Source organism: Balaenoptera musculus, chromosome 18, assembly GCF_009873245.2.
Source record: "Balaenoptera musculus isolate JJ_BM4_2016_0621 chromosome 18, mBalMus1.pri.v3, whole genome shotgun sequence".
Taxonomy (NCBI): domain Eukaryota; kingdom Metazoa; phylum Chordata; class Mammalia; order Artiodactyla; family Balaenopteridae; genus Balaenoptera; species Balaenoptera musculus.
The window spans coordinates 68,754,643-68,776,286 of NC_045802.1; the positions used below are offsets into that span (position 1 = coordinate 68,754,643).

Genomic DNA, 21,644 nt, shown 5'->3' on the forward strand with positions numbered 1-21,644 from the left:
ATTCCTTTTAGCTGTAAAGCCTCACCTACCTTAAAAGCAGTTTGTGAGAATAATGATCCAGTTTAATGTGCTGCAAGAAATACTTCTTTACATTGTTTCTGCCATTACAGGGCTTATTCAGTTACCTGATTTCTTCATTCATGGTTGCCAGGAAGACTAATTAACACTAAGGAATGGAAAGAATCCTGTTTGGGATGCTCTTCTGTCCCAGGGTAAAGCTTCCTGCCCAGAATAGAAGTCAAGGCCTTGAGCCTGCAGCTAGCTCAAATTCCTGTTAGCTTGGTTTGTTTAATTGCAAGGTTGTTTGTGCCTTATCATTAGACATTTATACTTCTATCTGTAAGCTTTTATAACCTCCTACTTAAGGAGACAAGATTCTTTGTGTCAGCACCTTAGCGAAGTGTTGTTGAAGCACTTGGCGCACAGACAGGAATTTCCCAGCGGCAACAAACGTGGGTGCAGCCGGGCTCCTTCATAACCTACCTTAGCGCAGCCTCAGAGAGAAGCAGCCAACTTGCCTCCAAAATTTGGTGATGGGAAGGGAAACAAATGTTTTCCACCAAAGAAGTGAAGCAGCTTTGGCTTCAAAGAAAAAACTGGTTCTTTATATTTACATTAAGACCATTTGGATCCATTTCTAGCAATGTATCTCACTGTTGGCTTGAGAGGTAAAGGAAGTCATCAGCCAAAATATGTGGCAGGCATCACAGTAAAACTGCTCAGGCCAGGATACAGGTGACACGGCTGTTACCTGATACGTATCTGGAACCACGGCAAGGCTGTCTCATTAAATTATGAACCGATCACTCTTGATTTGTTGTTAAAGAAGAATGAAAGGCCCGCGGCCCCGCCCTGTGTGGGTACCCCGTGCCACCTGTGGCACATGGCAAGGTTCTCACCCTACAATGAAGAAGGGCAGGTGCAGAGTCCTTTGATGACACAGTTCCCTTTCGCTTGTTTACTATTATTCTCCCACGCAGACTGCAACCCAGCAGGAGGGCTTTTAAACCAAAACAGTTCATTACCTCCTCTAGCCTAGAGAAGTCGCCAAACACAAATAGAGCGGGTTGAGAGGGCCAGGGCAGCTTTGCTTGCGGCTGTGCTTTGCACCAGGTGGGAAGGGAGCCGTCTTCTCCGCTGTCGGAGGGCCAGGGCAGAGGGAGACCAATTAGAAGGCGCAGGTAGGGACGTGGGGTATCCTCCCCACTCCACGTGTTCTTTCCATTTTCGCTTTCAAGGGCTTTCAAGGTATGGTACTGTGAACCCCCCAGATTCGAGACCCGCGTACAAACACCCATTCCAGACAAAAAGATTAGCTTTCACAGCAATGAGAAGCCCGCGCACTGCAACGAAGACTAGCTCCCACTCACCGCAACTAGAGAGAGCCCGCGTGCAGCAACGAAGACCCAACGCAGCCAAAAAATAAATAAATAAATTATTTTATTTTATTATTATTTTTTTTTAAAGTAGCTTTGGGACTAGAGGCCATCTCTGGATAAAAGCATTCTCGGGGGATGGGGAAGTTGCCCACGGGCAGGGCTGACTCAAGCAGGGACCTTCTCCACTTCGTGCTCTAAGGGCTGCGGGGTGGACCTTCCTGCAGTCCGGCCCGGGCACCAGGCAGCTTCCGATGTGGAAGCTGCTTCCTCAAGTGAACTGTGATTCTTGTCCCACTTCCCCCATCACCCTTTCCTCCCCCAACGGAACAGGGCCTCCTAAATCATGGGCTCTCCCCTGCCCGCTTGGGAATCTCCTTTCTGTACGTCTCTGGGCGCCAGCACCTTCCCTCCCTAACCTCATAGATACTGACCATCTGCCTTTTGATTCACTCATTATTCCCACCTCTGCCCTTCGCCCTTTACCAGCTCTCTGCTGGGTGCCCCTCCCTCCTCTGCACCTACTGAAATCCTCAGTTTCCTGCCTCCCAGCTCAGCCTGCCGTGCCCCCTCCTGCCTCTAAGTCCCCTCAAGTCTGTTCCACTGACTTGAACTGTTACTTCAATTCTCATCCTACGGGCGTTGCATCGCCCCAGCTAGATGATACATTCCTCTATTGATTTATATGTCAATATAAAGGATTTATATATTGGTCCCTCTCCTCCACACCTGTCCCCACCACCGAGCATGGTGGATAACATTTGATTGAGCCCTCTCCTACTTGTTAAAAAATTTTAATTGCACCAGACCAGGAACATCAGGCAGAATGTGAGAATAGTATTCAGAAAATTTTCTTTTCAGAATCACCAACACTCTTTTTTAAAAAAGGACGAATCCTATCTGTTATCTAAATGTTTTCAAGTATCTGGAAATTTGGTCATCAGTACATAAAACACCTCATGAGTGATGACACTGTTCAGTTTTCCTCTGGATCCCTCCCATCATGGAGCCATGGCTCCTGCCCACCCCCTACCCCCAGGAGAGAGCAGCCATAGCACCCCTTCCTCACTCAGATCATCCCACTTGGAACAGATCTCATGGCTTCTTGTGCCCTGCTAGAACACAGAAATAACACTGCTCCTCTGAGGCTGAGAACAAGCAATGAGTGAGAACAAAGAAAATAATGAGTGGAGAGAGCCATGAACTTGCAGACTCCGGAGCTCCGGTCCAATCTGAGCGTGGTGGTCGTTATTGGCTTTGGGAAGGGCGATGCAAGCCTTTAGTAAGCAAATACTTTGTCTTTGCGAAGAGCTGTGTGCGAAGTGTACCTCAAAGCCTCACTGTTAAATCATAAAGTTAACAAGAAATGTAAAAAACACGGGCAGCTATGCCCATGCAGGACATCTTCTCAGGAGTAGCTCCCAGTTCCCTATAGGTTTGGGTTTGAGGTCCCTCAGAGGCTCATGGGGTAGCCTGGCAAGGTCCTCAGAAAAAAACCCACAACAACACAAGACCTGTCGTATATAGTTGAGGAAAATCCATTAGGAGCAGATGGGGAAAGGGCAAAGTAAAAGAGGAAGAGCATGGGGGGGAGGTGATGGGTAGGGCGTTGGCAACAGGAAGGCTAAACACCAGCCACTCACCAGTCAGGGGTGAGGGCGGAGCTGAGTGAAGAGGCTGATGGAAGTAAGCCTTTTCTTTCCACTTGAGTTTCCTCTTCCCAGGGAATTTTCATTGTATTTTGTTGAGAGATGAAGACTGAAACCACAAAATAAAAATATCACAAGCCTCCCTATTGTATACAACTTAGTAGACCAGAAATATATCAAGAGCCTAAATGTTGTTAGAATTAAAACTATAAAACTAGTAGAAGAAGACATAGGTGTAAGTCTTCATAACGTTGGATTAGGCAATGATCTCAAAATGATAACAGAAGCACAAGCTACCAAAGAAAAAATAGATAAATTGGACTTCAGCAAAATTATAACTTTTGTGCATCATAGGACACTATCAAGAAAGTGAAATGACAGGGAATTCCCCGGTGGTACAGTGGTTAAGACTCTGTGCTTTCATTGCCGAGGATGCAGGTTCAATCCCTGGTTGGGGAACTAAGATGCCACGAGCTGCATGGTGTGGCCAAAAAAAAAAAAAGTGAAATGACAACCTACAGAAGGGGAGAAAATATTTGTGAATCATACATATCTGATACGGATTAAATATCTAGAATATATAAAGAACACTCATAACCCAACAACCAAAAGACAAACAACCCATTTTTTTAAATTTAGGACTAGAATAGACATTTCTCCAAAGAAGGTACAGATGGTCCCTGACTTACAATGGTTCAGCTTTATGATGGTGCAAAAGCAGTATGCATTCGGTAGAAACCATACTTTGAATATTGAATTTTGATCTTTTCCTGGTCTAGTGATATGTGGTCCGATCCTGTCTCGTGATGCTGGGCAGCAGCAGTGAACCACAGCTCCCAGTCAGCAATGCGATCACGAGGGTCAACAATCGATGCACTGGCAATCCTTCTCTACCCAGACAACCATTCAGTTTTTCACTTTTAGGACAGTAGTCAATAAATTACGTGAGATTCATGTTTAGATGACTTTGCCCAATTGTAAGCTAATATGTGTTCAGAGCACATTTAAGGTAGGCTAGGCTGAGCTATGGTGTTCAGTAGGTTAGGTGTATAAATGCATTTTCAGCTTATGATATTTTCAGCTTACAGTGGGTTTATCGGGACATGACTCCATCATAAGTCAAGGAAGATCTGTATACTGATGGCCCGTAAGCACATAGAAAGATGCTCAGCATCATTAATCGTTAGAGAAATGCAAATCAAAACCACAACGAGGGGCTTCCCTGGTGGCGCAGTGGTTGAGAATCTGCCTGCCAATGCAGGGGACACGGGTTCGAGCCCTGGTCTGGGAGGATCCCACATGCCACGGAGCAACTAGGTCCGTGAGCCACAACTACTGAGCCTGCGCGTCTGGAGCCTGTGCTCCGCAACAGGAGAGGCTGCGATAATGAGAGGCCCGCGCACCGCGATGAAGAGTGGCCCCCACTTGCCACAACTAGAGAAAGCCCTCGCACAGAAACGAAGACCCAACACAGCCATAAATAAATAAATAAATAAATAATTAATTAAAAAAAAAAAAACCCACAACGAGATACCATATCACACCCACTGGGATGGCTATTATCAAAAACAAATAAAATGAAAAATAACAAGTGTTGGCAAGAGTGTGGAAAAATTTGGAACTCTGATACAGTGTTGGTGGGAAATGTAAAATGTGGTACAACCACTTTGGAAAACAGTTTGGCAGTTCTTCAAAAAGCTAAACATAGAATTACTAAATGGCCCAGCAATTCTACTCCTAGGTATATACCCAAAAGAATTGAAAATAGAGACTCAAAGAGCTACTTGTACTTGTATGCCAGTGTATCCAACCATACACATCCTGAGCCTTCTTAGTCCTTTGAATGAAAGCTGGTTTGGCATTTTAATAAACCTGAGTTTTAAAGGATCTTTCATAATTAGCGTATCAGAAACTTTGCTCTACCAAAATCTGTGGTTTCAGAGTAAACAGAATGCCTAGAGTATGATAACTTGTGGGATGAAATCAATAAATGAACATTCTCCTCATTTTTTATTGTGATAAAATATAAAATTTACCATCTTAGCCATTTTTAAGTGTACCATTAAGTGGTTATTAAATATATTCACATTGTTGTCCTTTTGTAACTGGCTTATTTCACTTAGCATAATGTCTTCACTTAGCACAGCAGGTTTATCCATGTTGTAGCATGTGTCAGAATTTCCTTCCTTTTTAAACCTGAACAGTATTCCATTGCATGTATTTAACACATTTTGCTTATCCATTCTTCTGTCAGTGGACACTTGGTTTGCTTCCACATTTTAGCTATTGTGAATAATGCTGCTATAAAAATGGGTGTACAAATAATTTCGTCGAGACCTGCTTTCAGTGCTTTTGGGTATATACCCAGAAGTGGAATTGCTGCGTCATATGTTAATTCTATTTTTAATTTTTTTTAATAAATTTATTTTACTTATTTATTTATTTTGGCTGCGTTGGGTCTTCGTTGCTGCACGCGGGCTTTCCCTAGTTGCGGCAAGCGGGGCTACTCTTTGTTGTGGTGTGCGGGCTTCTCATTGAGGTGCCTTCCCTTGTTATGGAGCACGGGCTCTAGGTGCGCGGACTTCAGTAGTTGTGGCACGCAGGCTCTAGAGTGCAGGCTCAGTAGTTGTGGCTCGTGGGCTCTAGAGCGCAGGCTCAGTAGTTGCAGCGCACGGGCTTAGTTGCTCCACAGCATGTGGGATCTTCCCTGACCAGGGCTCGAACCCGTGTCCCCTGCACTGGCAGGCGGATTCTTAACCACTGCGCCACCAGAGAAGTCCTATTTTTAATTTTTTGAGGAACTGCCATGCTATTTTCTATAGCGGCTGCACCATTTTACATTCCCACCAGCAGTGCACAAGGGTTCCAATTTCTCCACATCCTCTCCAACTGTTGTTTTTTTCTGTTTTTTTGATAGTAGCCATCCTAATGGGTATTAAGTGGTATCTCGTAGTTTTGATTTACATTTCCCTAATGATTAATGATACTGAACATCTTTTCATGTGCTCATTGTCCATTTTTATATCTTCTTAGGAGAAATGTCTGTTCAAGTCCTCTGCCCATTTTTGAATTGTGTTGTTTGCTTTTTTGGTGCTGAGTTTTAGAAGTTCTATATATGTTCTGAATATATATTCCTTTATCAGACATATGATTTGCAAATATTTTCTCCCATTCTGTGGGTTGCCTTTTTACTCTGTTGAAAGTATCTTTTGATGCACAACATTTTAAATTTTTCATGAAGTTCAGTTTATTTTTTCTTTTGTTACTGGTGCTTTTGGTGTTATTGATGAATGAAATTTTAACCAGTTAACTCATGGTATGTTCAATATTGCTGTAGATTTTCTTTTTTCAAAAACAGGCAAACCAAGGGACTTCCCTGGTGGTCCAGTGGTTAAGACTCTGTGCTACCATTGCAGGGGGGCATGGGTTCAATCCCCGGTCTGAGAACTAAGATCCTGCATGCCACACGTGGTGCAGCCAAAAAAAACAAAGGTAAAAAAAAAAACAACAGGCAAACCAAAATTTTTGGGGTGCTAGAAAACTCAACACTACCATCTTACCTAAAGAAACACTACCAGGTTGTAATAATCAATGAGAATTTGGCTTTTTTTCTAATGCAGTCACTGCAGCAGTCTCTGTGATTATAATACATTTTATACATTTGTAAGAAAAATACAGTAATTTTCTAATGATGACTTTGTCACAGGCACTTCTGTTTTTTAATATTAGTGTATGAAAAGAACTTATATGAAAAAGGAGATCCTTAAATGGAACAATACATCAGAACTTTTAATTTTAAACCAAACAATCTCAAAATTTTCAAACAAAATCATTTTATGTAGATGCCAATATCAGGGCCTTTTGCCCATTCCAATCCATGCTTATGACATCATTTTATGAATTAGATGAAATCGAAGTGAGGTGAGATGGACAAATTCAGAAAAGACAGAATTCACTAGTGTTTTTGAGTATGTGTCATGGCACTTAGCCTTTTGTAGGATGAAAATAGTAATTGCTCATTTTTAAAAATCGCAAAGGTTATGCATCTCCCCAGAGCCTAGAAAATATTCCGCATTTCTTAACTCCCAAGTCTTGTTTCGGCCGCACAGCTTTCTCACTGCTCCTGTTGCATTCAGGGTCGTCTCGGTGATTTCATCTGAAAACATTATATGTTATTAACATACAAGGTTTCGGGGTGGAGGTGGAAGAAGAGAAAGGTGTTAATTCAGATGTTATGAAACTGTAATAATGCTATTATTTAAGACACTTATTTGGGTATGTTTATACTTTGTAGTTTTATAAATAAGCCCAAGGGGCTCCTCCTGGTTGTCACAATCCTCCTTGAATCTCGTATCCTGTCTGTCTCTTCCTATCCGACAGTAGAATTGATGCCGCTCTAATCCCTGGAAGTTTGGAACTAATGAACTGACTGCTGAGCTGCTGCCACGGAGCTTGGTCCCAAACTATACTGTACTTCACACTCGATTTATTCTCCAGATGGCGAGACTGTGCCGCCCTGCCGCGAGGGACCACCTCTTCCACTGGAGTGTAAAAGTGGACGGATGTTGTTTTCTTTGCAGATTTGATCATTCTGAGCTAGAAACTTGCAAGGCTGATTAGTTATTAGCTTTAATGGGTGCCAATTGAACCAACGGCACGCATATTTTCTCCTTTAATTTCAGAGTCTGCAGGTCTCGGTGATGGTTGATTTATCCGCTTTTTTACGTCAGCAGAGCATGTCTCTTCCCCAGGTGATAAGAACCCGGTCTCTGAAATCATAGCACGCCTTGGTTCCTGGCCCAGACAGAGTCACATAATACAGTGGCTTATGTATAAGGACAAGTTTATTAGCCACTGGTCCACTGCACTGAGCAGCCCATGGCACGAAATATCAGTTGAATGTGGGAACTTTGCTAACACCACCTTTTAGGACCAGGGCCTGTGAAGAGTCTGACCTGTGCCAACTTTCTTTGTGGCCTTTGCAGAGCCCACCTCTGGAATCAAACATGCTACAAACACACAAAGGTAATTAGTCTCTGCAAATATCTCATGTAACTGTTGAGGAAGGCCTTACATTCATTATTCCCTCTTTTCAGGTTGTCAGATTTTAGGAGGACAAGTTCATCCTACACTGAGAAATGCTTATTACCAAGGCTGTCCTGCAGTGTTAACACATTTAGAGTGCAGTTCCTTCTAAACTTCATTTTGAACAACCTGTTTTGCTTCCAGAATGTACGACCACCCCACCCCCCAATAAAGGTTGTTTTTGAGTGGCCTCTTTTTGCCTTCATTTCCTTTTCCTTCTTTCTCCAGGGAGCATTTACCTCCCAATAATCTCAGCAGATCACCCGGATAGCCCTTCTGAGAAGGTGGTGTCTGCCAGGCCGAGTCTTACTAATCCCCCTAATGAGATGGCACTTGGAAGGATGGTCAGGGCCAAACAGGAGCCAAAGAAAAAGAGAGAGAAAGAGAATGAAAGTGTGAAGGGAGCGAGGTGATGGAGATGAGAGAGATGTAAGAGACACGGTAGCAAGAGGTAAGGCCTGTGTGAGAGAGAGAACAGCATGAACAGAATTTCTTTCTTTTCACCACTGGTGGACTGTGGTTCTCTCTAGCTGAAGACCCAGAACTAAATTTAATTGTTCTTAGAAACTGCCTTCCTCTCACCCAACAGATGGCATGGGTGTGTTTGCTAGCACAGTAACATATTTCACCATTAAAATACCAAAAAGAAAAAAAAATCAACATGCTTGTTGGTTGGTGTAAATTCAGTGAAGTTGTTGGATATTTTGGGATACACAGCAGAGGGATGCACACTTCACTTATGTAAATTGTCACAAGCAACAGCCCGTTAATAAGGGTGTTGTATGGCAATATACCTCCAAAGCCATCATCTTTTTCTGGAAAGGTACAGAATGATGAAGTGGAAAGAGCTTGGTTTTAATTCTGAGCCAGAAAGAGGAAAAAAAGTCTAATAAAATGCTGAGTAGTCACTGCTCATTATTACAGCATGAAAAGTACTAATCAGATTATGCCTAAAATTGGAATGGGGTACTTCATTTGCAGCCAATTTCACAAGGGCTGAATTTTACTAAGTAAACCAGAATGTGCTGAAACCATGGCAATCTGACTTTAGATAAAAATCACAAACAGGTTTAGAACATGAGCTTTGAACAAACAGTCCCCTTCGAATCCAAGTGAAACAACTAAACAGCTTAGAGGTCAGATTTTGTTTGACACCAACATTAACAATTTAGGAAGCTGATGTTGCCAGGGATCCTGCGTCCTTGAGCGCACATGCAGATTAAACTAGAGGATGGAGATGATGATTCAAATAACTCAAGTTTTTTGTTTTTTTTTTTAAATAAATTTATTTATTTATTTAATTATTCTTGGCTGCGTTGGGTCTTCGTTGCTGTGCACGGGCTTTCTCTAGTTGCGGAGAGCAGGGGCTACTCTTCGTTGCAGTGCGCGGGCTTCTCATTGTGGTGGCTTCTCTTGTTGTGGAGCTCGGGCTCTAGGCACGCAGGCTCAGTAGTTGTGGCTTGCGGACTTAGTTGCTCCACGGCATGTGGGATCTTCCCGGACCAGGGCTCGACCCCGTGTCTGCTGCATTGACAGGTGGATTCTTAACCACTGCGCCACCAGGGAAGTCCCTCAAATACCTCAAGTTTTAAAATGCACTTCAGCCCAAACGATCTAGTTAGTTCCCTTCCGTTTTCCATTCACTTTGTCCCAGCATACCCTTTACAAGCCCGACCTGCCCTTGAAAGGAAACCTGGAAGTTGAAACTTTTCTGAGCTGAAGCCATCCCTGGTTTGTAGCTGTGCCAGGCTGCATGGATCATAGCACATCTTAGGTTCTCTGAGGCCATGGATCTAGATACACACAGGAAGCATTTCTCTCGACAGCTGTCGATGGTCTTGGAACCATACTACTGAGTTGACTTCTGACCTTCACCTTCAGGATCTTCCTATCCTGTGGCTGCAGCAAGAGGGCAGGACAGAGCAAGCGGATACATTTTATTGCTGTGGGACAGCACACAGCACGGTGTGGAACCAAGCCACCGTCGGCTGCATCCTTCCTCACTTTAGCTGGCATGAGCTCTCTCTTGCTTTTATCTAAGCTTGGCGTAATTATTGGCAGTCAGAGCTCAGTAAATCAAGACTCCACAGAGCTGTCTCAAACTGCTCCTGTGTACTCTGCGTCCATCCGACTTGACAGCTCTAAGCTGGTTTCCTCACACTGTTTAACTCAGACCACATTTGGAGACCTTCCCTGCTTCCACCCGGTCGTAGACCTACATCCGCCTGGTTTAAATCTACTGTCTTGGCTTGTCTCCTTGATTGGACTTCGACTCAATATTGGCTCAAATAATTCTTTTTTCTCTCTGCTTTGGTTTATTATTTTCCTAGATAACTATTGCTATCCAAATGGCCATATATTGTTAAGACCTTTTTTTTTTCAAACTACATTCATCAGCAGTGAGAAGCTTTAAAGTTTTATTAGTATCATAAAAACCCTTCCCAAATGAAACTACTTTTGATAAGTGTTCATTCTGACAATGAGAATTTGTTGAGGGCTGTTGGCAAGTTGGAGGAATTTGGTTTTGAAACTGAAATTGGCAGGAAGTAATGACCCCAAGGGCTTTCTTTCCCTTGATTCCGGCCCCCACGCCCCCAGTGCACTCCTCTCTCCCCAACCCCTATCCCCCCTTCATCACCCCAACTCAAAGCCAATAAATAACATGTTTGGTTTTATACAGTTTTTCTGGGGACAATTCAAATACTGAAGCAGACTTTCACCCTTTCAGCTTTTCTTAAATGTGGAGCAAAGCCTGCCAAATCAAAGAAAAAAATGTATTTGTCTACCACTTCATGAAGGGATTTCTTGGTGATATTACTGCCTTCCATCTGAATAAGCTGGAGCTTTTTTGTAGTGTGAAGTGTCATATCCCTGTGAGTGCCTTCTTAATTGAATGTTAAGATTCAATTCAGTTGCAAAAAAATTTTTAAGTGAATAAAAAAAGCATGACGCATGTGGAAAGAGAAAAACAAATCCTTATTTTTTTCCCTAATGTGAATATGCTGGCAGTCAAGACTACCATTAATCCATAAGTTATCTAGTTTCTTGTATTTATTAAATGAGAAAATGCAGGTAGAGCACTTAGCACCATGCCTGGTGCTTAGTAAATGCTCAATAAATGTTACCTATTAATTATTTTACCTTTCCAGTGGGAAAGTAATGCTAATGCACAAAATGAGAACACTATTTATTTATTTATTTATTTATAAATTTATTAATTTATTTTTGGCTGCGTTGGGTCTTCATGGCTGTACACGGGCTTTCTCTAGTTGCAGCGAGCGGGGGCTACTCTTCGTTGCAGTGCACAGGCTTCTCTTATTGCGGAGCACAGGCTCTAGGCGCACAGGCTTCAGTAGTTGTGGTATGTGGGCTCAGTGGTTGTGGCTCGCAGGCTCAGTAGTTGTGGCACACGGGCTTAGCTGCTCCGCGCCATGTGGGATCTTCCAGGACCAGGGATCGAACCCGTGTCCCCTGCATTGGCAGGCGGATTCTTAACCACTGTGCCACCAGGGAAGTCCTGAGACCACTATTTAGACCACTCTTTCACCAGCGTGCATTACAATGGCTCTCATCTCTGCTATAGTCATCTGGAATGAAGTCTGGAAATCAGTCACTTGCCCGTCAGGTTGGACAACTCATTTCAAATACCAGTTATTTGGTGGACATAGTAGACGTCATAATGGTGCTCAGACTCTCAATCCACGTAAGAGTTTCATAGACAGTTTGATTGTGTTTCTTCTCAATGATAAATAAACTTAGGAGATACATTTTATCTACACTTACAGGATGAAGCTCGATTGAGAATAGTAAAAACTCTTGAAGACTTTGATCTGGGCCCAACTGAAAAGTGTGTAAGAATCAACTCAGTGTCCAGTGGTCTGGCCGAAGAAGACCTGCAGGCCCTCCTGCGGTCCCGGGTCCTTCCTTCCAGCCTGATGCTCCCGAAGGTAGAAGATCCTGAAGAAATCCAGTGGGTGAGTAGCTCATGCTTTGCTTTAATTAAAGACTCAGGAGAGGCTAACAAGGAGTAGCAGAAAGGAAGGATTTGGGTGCTGTAGGTTTTGAAAATGCATACACAGAGCAGAGAGAAGGGGAACTGAGAAAAAGGAGCAGGCCCCAAAGACCGTTTCCTGCATACGAGGAGAACCTGGCTTTGCCGTAAGTGTTCACTGGAACAGCTCTGCGCTTGAAATGATGCTCCTGCTGCCTTAACAGATCTGTGCTTTAGACGGATCAGCCTCCTCCAGAGCAGCCCCTGGAAACCAGCTTACCGAGACGACACCGGCCAGGCCCTAACCCTCCACCTGGAAGAGCAGTGATTGCATACCTCTTAGGCAGATTCATTTGAAGTCATCAGAGACAGTGAAAGCACATTAGCTGCAAAGGAAAAAATGAATCTAGAGGAGGAGAGGAAAAGGTCACTCCTTAGGGCAACTGTAGGAAGAGACAGGAAGCTTTTAACTAGTGGTTTTAATTAGCACAGATATTATTTCCTGAACAGTTTTCTAGTTCATCCTTTTTAAATTGCTGACAGGTGTGTTTGTTTCATGACAGACTTTCAGCCAATAAACCCCTGGCATGTCAAATTCCTTAAGAAAACTTTGAAATGGGCCTAATTATACTATGATTGTTTTAATTGTTAAAGTGGGGTGGAGGTTGGAGGGTGAGGCTAGATTTTATTTAGGGGCTGCTGTGATTCTGCAGATCTCTGCCGAATACAGTACGGTTCCACTGTGCCACTCCTGAGAGGAGGGCCCGTGGCACCCAGGTGCTGGAAGCATGGTAAGGGCGTGTGGACAGTGGTGATTTTGATGCCACATCTAGGGTGATCCCTAAGGCTGTGGCTTCAACTGTAGCAATACGCCAAGTTCTAGTTGTGGCACCCAAATACATTGCTCACCTTTTCAGTGCATGTAGCTATGTCGGCTCTGTGCTTTCCAGTGCCATGACTGCCTGCCACATGTGGCTACGGAGCACTTGAAATGTGGCCAGTCCAAATTGAGATGCGCTGTAAGATACACGGGACTTTGAAGACTTCATAGCACCCTCCCTGGCGCCCCCCCCCCCGAAAAAAGAATGTTCTCAATAATTTTTATGTTGATTACATGTTGAAATGATAATATTTCAGATATATTGGGTTGAATAAACCTCTTATTAAAATTAAATTCACCATCTGTTTCATCTTACTCTTATAATGTAGCTACTAGAAAGTTTAGAATTACACATGTAGCTACCATTATTTTTCTGTCCGTCAGCTCTGCATTGGTGTCTTCCTGAAGACCTCCGTTCAAGGGCCCATACTTACTTTCAAAACTGGAGCTCTTCTCAGCAAGGTCACCCCTCAGGAGCTGGGAGATCCTAGTGATAGCAGGTTAATGTCCTCAAGAGTTCCTACCCCATTCATATGTGTCTTAAGTTGATTGAAATGGAATCTGAAGTCACTGTTCCCTTTTGGTTTCATAGTTAATGCCTATTTATCACCGTTACTACCCCTCATTTGAGAGGGGAGGGCTCACCCCGGCCTTCAGCTAAGGCCTCTGTTCGCTGTTTTAAATCCTTGGATGTGAGGAACATACCGAAATCTAAATAGGATTTCTAGTTAACAGAAGTCTTTTGGGCTGTTTATTTTTTCCTCTCCGTTTGTATTTATGTGAAGCATAAAACCCAGAGCCTGATGCGCAACTGAAAGATGGGCTTCCTTGTTTTCTTTTGTGTGAGAGTCTCTCTCTGGCCTTTTGTCGCTAGTGTGGGTTCTTGTTTGACTGGCACGGCTTATTGGGCGGTAACAAGCGTGACTGGACCTCCTTTGTGGCGGGACAATTCTCCCACAAATCCCGGACAGGGCGCATTCTCCCAGCACGCTGCCGGGTGTGCACTGGAACTGAAAGAATTGCTGAGCCCTGCTACTTCATCTCCTCCCCAATCTCTTTGTGATCTTCCCCCTTCTTTTCCTCCCCCCACGCCCCCAGTCCCCTCCACCTCGCTGAAATGAACACTTTACCAGGCCGGAAACATTTAATCGTCTCCTTTTGAAAAAAATTAATTGAAACTTCTCCACTAGTTACCTTTTGTGTTAGTACTTAATGCAATTTTTTAAGAAAGAAGGGGAGGAGGAGGAGGAGGATGGGCTAGAATATTTAATTTTTAAATGCCCCTATTGGCGTAAAAACAAAAGGCATTAGAGATTTTTCTCACTAGGAACAGGGAATATGTTGTAAAGGATTTACCTAGTTTTCAACTCTCCAGTTTTTGTGGTTATAACCATTATCACAAAGAATGGGGCAAGTAACATTGCAAGTTTTTCTTTTTTTTTTTAACAAGAAAAACAAAATTTCTCCAGTGCACAGATAACACCAAAATCACTAATATTTTACCACCCATTTTCTAGCTTAAATGTGCCATAAATTAGGCTTTATTTTCATTTTCGTGGAATACTGTACACTTTGTCCCCTGAAACTGTAGGCTTCTCTTCCTTCTTGCTATTTTGGTTGAGTTATTCCTTCCCTTGTAAAGTTGCTAAGGAGGTGATGATCATGGTGTGGAGGAAGGGAGGGGCAGTGGGAGCAACTGGGAATAATTCTTCATCACTGAAAGCTGTGATTTATTTTAGCCTAATTGTAAAGTTACTGCAAATCGCTCAAAAGCTTTTTAAAGATCCCAGTGATTAGATTTTTTTTGGTTGGGGAGGGAGGTGCTGCATGGGCAGTTGTTGGGGGGCAGCTAAAAGGGGAAATAACACCTCTAATCCTGCTTCTGGTAAATAGGCTGCCAGCCTTTAAAATGAGTTTCCTTTCTATTAGTCAGAATATTATGCTAAGCCTTAAGCATTAGTTTTCTTATGTTGCCATAGCAGCCCTATTCCTGCAGGGTGGTGACCTGCGATGATTACAGTACAAAGCTTATAGGGTCTTGAAACCCCCTTTGAAGATGAAAAGTCTTTGATGGTTTATATTTATGCAAATCTCTTAGATATGATTTACCCAACTGAGACTGAATGGAGAGATGATTAAAATTCCCTTTTCCTTTGATATCCATTAATGGCTGAATATTCCTTAAATTTAAAATGGATATATATGTTTTTATCTTTATTTACAAAAATAGCTTTTTCGTACCTGTGTGTTTTTTTTTTTTTATCTCCCCACATCTTATTAGATCTAGATAGACATAATAGATTTACAATTTAGAGTGTGGTGGGTTTTTTTTTTTTTTTCCCCCTTTGAAAGGGGTGGGGGGGAGATCTGTGCAAGAGCTTTTGTATGTTTCCAGATGATAGATTTTGGAATTTGGGCTACCCCACTGGCAGCACAGAGCTAGCTGTGAACTGGTCTCATGGAAAAAATTGGCGAGCTTTGGTCTTCAAAGAATTAAACTTCCTTTTTAAGGTCTTCCTAGGTAAGCTAAAAAATTATGAAGAAAAACCTCCGAACAAAGGGTAGTGTTGCTATAATGAATAATATGGATTCCACGTAGAAAGCTGCTGAACAGTTACACCGATGTCTGTGCGGGGTCCGAAACAAAACCAGAATGGCAGGTAGAGCAAGCCTTCATTGTTTTAGGGGCCTGCCACATGCACTGAACGAAGGGAAAGCGAGAGGCCTTAAGTAAAAACCTTTTCAAGGAAAGCATTTAAACTTGAGAATCTCTCCTTCCACTTCTTAACTCCTAGGCCTCAAATGGCTCCTTCAGAAAAAAAAACAATTTTTAATGCTTGGGGTTTTACTATTTAGTTTGCTGGGAACTTTGTTACCTTTTCTCTTTGGTCTTTCCTCTGTTTTTTCCCTTTTTTTTTTTTTTTTTTATTCTTTGTGTGGATGAAAGAGGCTGGGATATTACTTCCTCAGGTCAAAGACTTAAATACTACTTCTATTCTACAGTTCAATGATTGTACATTTTTTTCCCCCACTAGTCACCTATGACACTTTTTATTCTAGTTTTCAGACAAATTTTCATTCTACTTACAAGGCCGAAAACTTGAACAACCTATGAATTTAATCCCTTTTGTGGAAACTGCAATGGGTTTACTCAATTTTAAGGTAAGAAAACCATAATGTGGCTAGTAAGTTAGTATTTTATTTATTACCTAAAGAGAACTTTTGTTTTCAATTTTAACATCTACTTAAAATATTTTTCTAGAAAGATTTATAAGCAAAGTAAACCTTGAGCACCATTTGTTATCTGTAATAACCAAAACCAGGTTGCGAGCATCTTAGAAAACAGAGAAATAGACACAGTAGCAAGGAAAAACTTCCCAGTCCTAAATATTTACATGAAATATTTATATATTCCTGGCATTAATTTTAATTAAATAATCACTATATAAATTTTTGCTGTGAATTATTACATTTATAGAATAAATGTACATGAACATTTGTCACCCTTATGAATTAACTTTCAATTATTCTTTTGTAACAATTGCCTTTTATTGGGAAATTATCAGGCCTCTTTGTAGCAACATAATCTATAATGTCTAATACATAAGATTACTATTTTTGAGTTAGTATACACACTAATTTGTACTATATTATTTCAGTTTGCCACATTAGAACATAAAATATCTCCTAATATACATTCAGGAAGATTAGCTGAGCCAAGCATTTTCACCATTGTATGGCTGCATTAAACTATTTGCCTTAACGAATTCATAGCTGGCTTGTTTCTTCCTCTATCAGTGGCCATTTACATTGTTTTCCAAAATACGCCTCACGTTCCACCTGACCTGTGAACATCACTGTAGCACCCCATCCCCGAGGGCAGGAGAGAAGAAATACCTAAAAACAAAAACAAAAAAAAGATAGTTGAACTGTACTGGAGAGATAATATGTGAGCAAAGGCTCCAAGAGGAAACTTTGAGAGACCTACTGGCCTATGCAGGAGGGGCAGAGTGCAAATGTTTGGGAGCTGCTTCGGGCCTCGTGATCAGCATGTTTACACCACTAAGCACGAGTCCTTCCAGCCTGCCCTAGAATTCTGAGAATATAGTCAACGCATATTTCTTAGATGCAACTAGATTCATACAGTGATTTCATTTTAAGCGCTGGTTTGCCATTTTATTCATAATACACTTAGAAGCACTCACAGCCCCTGAAATTAATCAACAGTGTCCTCACCGGTTCTCATGTCCTCCCCACTCACATATGTTAGCATGCTTTCTCTCCACCTTTGCAGCACCACAGTCCTGTCTAAGATGACTGTTATTCATATTTAATTTCACAGAGAAATGTCCAAGTTGCTTATTCATACATCTTGGATGACTTATTGCATTTTTATTTTCCCCTCTGGAGTTGTAGATTTTTGTATTGTTTGTCTTTAATCCTGAGACCATTTACTAAGAAATCTTGATCCCAATGCAAATAATCCAATTAGTTTGATTTTTAAATTCTTTCCTTTTCTCCTGTGGTTTTATGTTTATTGTTAGAGGGTCTCTTAAAGCAAAAACAAATTTTGGAAGAACAGAAATAACTTACAGTCCAATCAAAATGAGTTAACTTGAAAGTTTCTCTAGAGATTGGATGAACTAAAACTTGAACATTGTAACTGTATTAATATATACTAACTATATTAATATAATCCATTAAGCAAAGCAAATATATGCAACATACTTACTTTGGACAATATTAAATACCTTTTGAAAGGGGTGAATTGGGGCTGCATTTTCAGGACTGCTTTCAGCTAAACTGTGTTAAGAGGTGGACCTTTCTGTTACTGAAGTATACCATGCTTCTTCTCTCTAATGGGTGCATTTCTGTGAGCTCTGGTTCTGTTCTGCTCTTTTACAGGCAGTGTGTGAAGAAGCACTAAAGAACGGGCCTCAAGTGGGTCTTTTTCTAGATGCAGTCGTTTTTGGAGGAGAAGACTTTCGAGCCAGCATAGGTGTCAAAGACATGCTTCTCTTCTCATTCTCTCTGTGCATATGTGTATATATTTTTTCTTTGCTCCTTCAAGAATGGGCATTTACATAACAATATATTTGCCAACCATGACAATGGTTTTTCAGCTGAATGAGCAATACTTCCTGATAATTTAGGGCACCTCATAGCTGTCCTTCTTCCAGAACACTACATCATCACTTCCATTCATTTATAAAAAGCTAATAAAAAGCCTGTCGTAGCCTCAGACATGTTCAGGCATATATGACGTCTACTGTGTTCATAATAACTACATTATGTGAACAGCCTCTCTGTTGCTTAAATGTGTTGTTTTCCCATCAGTCTGACGGCTGTCTAGGCTTCTAACACAGATTTAAGGCAGTTTCACATTGCTTTGATGAATCATTTTCTATATTAAATGAAGTATGTAAAAATTTAAAATAGATCTTAAATTCCCCCTAAAATATATTTCAGAACCCCTTTATTATGAAATATTTATTGAGATAGTATGCTTGTTTTCACTGATCTTCCCCATCCCTTGGGCACTATGTCTTTGGTCTGGGTGCATGTATAACTAACTAGAGGCTGTGAGTGCATCTAGAAAAGAGGCCAAGGCCACAAAGTGTTTTCAGAACACCACTCCCAGTGACCTGAATACAAGAGCTTTCCCTGAGCAGTGATATGGTCCAAATATAAACAGTGACAGTTACCCCCCTCCTGGGGGAAAAAGAGGAACCAGTCTTTCCAGGAGACTTTTGTGTATCCAACAGCTCAGTGGACACTTTCTGCCTCCCTCAAAATGAGTGTCCTTTCGTTTCCCCAAGTTCTCCATCCACACCCTGAAGCTGCAGTATTTGGCTCAGAACCTGTTATGACATGGCATTACAACCACAGCACACGAATTCTGTGCTCAGTGACGGAAGTTAACTATTTCCACGCACAGCTGTTTGGCTACCTTTTATGGTGCTATCTCTGGACTGACACTTTCTGAGCAATGGCAAGAAGGAAAAAATACACCGGGAGTCCTTTGTGACCTATCAAGTCATTTGTGTCTAGCTCCTGAGATAGGGAAGGGGGCTCTTCTTAATGCACGTGCAAGTAATTACACGAAAAGATGCGTTGCAATGTAAAGAGATACATGTGAGGTTTAACTCTGCCTCCACATAGCCCTCTCTTCATTTATATTTGAATCATCATTTCGCTAGGGAGAAATCCCCAGGAAAACAGAGATGTCTTTACAAACGGCGTTTTTATAATAGATATCTAGGTCCAGTTTCCAAAGTTAACGTCTCCTTTCTCGGTCAACATTCTGTTTTCAGGTGCAACAAGTAGTAAGGAGACCCAAGATATTCTCTACGCCCGACAAAAGATTATTGTTGTAGCAAAGGCCTTCGGTCTGCAGGCCATAGACCTGGTGTACATCGACTTCCAGGATGGAGAGGGGCTTCTCAAGCAGTCAAGAGAAGGAGCTGCAATGGGATTTACTGGTATGATTCTTGATAATATCTTAGAAAGCAGTATCTAGATTAAGCAAACATTCCAGAAAAACAGAAATTTAACCAGGAACTGGTGTTTCTAATGTAGCCAGGTGTCTCATATACTTATTCCACTATTTGAAACATGAAAAAGTTATCCAGGACCAGAACCTGCCAAACAAATTGTCATGTTTGTCTTTGGCTCCACAAGTCAAAAAACAAAGCACTCATTTTAGTTTCTCCTAATATTACTTACCAGTTTTTTCTGTCCTCTTAAGTATTTTGTTGCAGTTTTTGCTGACACGAGGGGAGGGATGAGGCCATTTTAGAAGTGTTTTTGAGGGAACTGCCCTAAGAATTTGAGTTGATGGGGAGAAAAAAATTTCCTCAAATATTCAAAATATTAATTTATTTCTGAAAAAAATTTAGTGGTATCTTCTTTTTTTTTTTTTTTTAAACTCATAACTAGCCTTTTATTCTTCTGGCACTTCAAGCCCCTTCTTACTCTCCCACCTCCCAGTAAGTGTCTGTGCACCTGGTGACACCTATGAGCATTGGCTGACACTAAGATCAGCGGGTCCTCGAAATCCTGTCCTGGAGAACAGGCAGATATCTGTTGATTGGTGTGCCCAATCACTCAGATACCCAGGATCCCAGGGAGCAGCCGAAAATTGTATTTTTGCAACAGAAATCTATTTTTTGAAAAACCACAATAGGATTCTATACACAAGCACATGTCAGCAGTTGCACACACACACACACACGTGTACACAACCATGGGTAAAAAACACCATAAGCTCTTTTATTCTTATTTGTTCTCCTGCTGCAAGTTCTAAGGATATCCTGATCAGAGATGCACCCAAAAAATAAGGAAAAGAGACAAGCATCCATGCTATTCCTTTTGTAAATATTTTTGAAATGTGTTCATTTAGAGGTCAATGAAAGAAACATTTCATAAAGTGACCTTCAATGTTAAAGATACCTTCGTGGATGTTAATTTAACCCAAAGTAAAATTGAAAGACTGTAGAAACCATTTTAGTGTTATAGTAGAATTAAGTAAAGCTCTGACCTTTGTGTTTGTGTTTTTAACATAAAGAGTTAAAATGTGATTCCCCCAATTTGTTAAATAAATAAATAAATGTCTATTATAGAGAAATATTTCTCAGTCATCTGAACTATTAATAAATGAATCCTTCCTACATTTAATAGTGACTGAGAAAGAAAGAGTCCCTCCACTGAATCCCTGGCGTCGTCCTTGTCTCTGTGCCTGTGACACCTGCCTCTTTCCAACGACCTGTTAGGATGTGGCCCAAATGGAAAAGTTGGAGAAAAACTCCATGAAATCTATCTAATAGACCCCGATGTTGTTGGTCTAAAATATGTGGCTTTGGCTGCCAAGCAGCCAGATGTTGCTCTGAAATGGGCACTAATACAATAAAAAATAGAAAACACTAAATTGATGGGGGCCTCTCTCACCATCTCTCGGGATAACCTGGGTGTCCCCTGCTTCCTCTGGGGTAAATGTTTGCTCCAGAACTTATAAGGGAGTTTGAGAGTTTCTCCAAGAGACAGGACTGAATTAAATTGGTCCCTAATTCAATCGTAGAAGACAAGTTATTGCAAATCAGATTTAAATTTCTAGACTGTGCCCAACTCAGCATGAGGAGCTTACGGACTTGGCACTATTGTTTCTCAACAACAGGGAGTATTAAATCACAAAAAAAAATGGAAGTGGGAGGGAGAGGGGAGAGAATGAGGAGGCACGGAGGGTACAGTGCCCATTATATATTCAAGTGAACAAGTCAGTAAAGTAGGAAGCTAAACTTCAGAGCCATTTTGTAATTTTTAGAAAGAAGGTCTTTATTGTCCCAATTATATTTCTATACACCAAGAAAAGGTAATTAGTCTGATAATAAGAAAGGAGATTATTTGTAGTATTTTTAAACAATAAATGCTTTAATGAGTATTTTAGACCACTCACGATCTGCTTGTCCTAATTATTTGTCATTTAATTGCCATACTTTGGGCTTTGCACAAGAAGGAAGAAAAGGAAGGAAAGAAGGAAGGAAAGAAAGGGGAGGGAAGGAAGGAGGGGAAGAAAAAAGGAGAGCTACACACCCTATCTGAAGCAAGTGGTTGAAAGTTTTAAAATTCAATAAAGTATTATGTTATCCATAACACTGATAAGGATC

General features: G+C 41.4%; 1 protein-coding gene and 1 long non-coding RNA gene across 4 annotated transcripts in view; one reads left to right on the forward strand and one right to left on the reverse strand.

Moving 5' to 3' along the window:
• The window catches only part of CLYBL (citramalyl-CoA lyase), a 239,066-nt gene that overhangs the window by 198,502 nt on the left and 18,920 nt on the right, over positions 1-21,644 (forward strand). For all 3 annotated transcript variants that reach the window (XM_036832076.1, XM_036832077.1, XM_036832078.1), the window contains exons 3-6: positions 11,896-12,084; positions 16,042-16,143; positions 17,887-17,980; positions 19,296-19,463. In XM_036832076.1, the coding sequence (XP_036687971.1) occupies positions 11,896-12,084; positions 16,042-16,143; positions 17,887-17,980; positions 19,296-19,463 (553 nt within the window). The remainder of the gene's footprint in view (positions 1-11,895; positions 12,085-16,041; positions 16,144-17,886; positions 17,981-19,295; positions 19,464-21,644) is intronic.
• Positions 16,204-21,644, reverse strand: part of LOC118884432 — a 73,925-nt gene continuing 68,484 nt past the window's right edge. The window contains exon 3 of the long non-coding RNA XR_005017274.1: positions 16,204-16,878. This is a non-coding gene — a long non-coding RNA (uncharacterized LOC118884432). The remainder of the gene's footprint in view (positions 16,879-21,644) is intronic.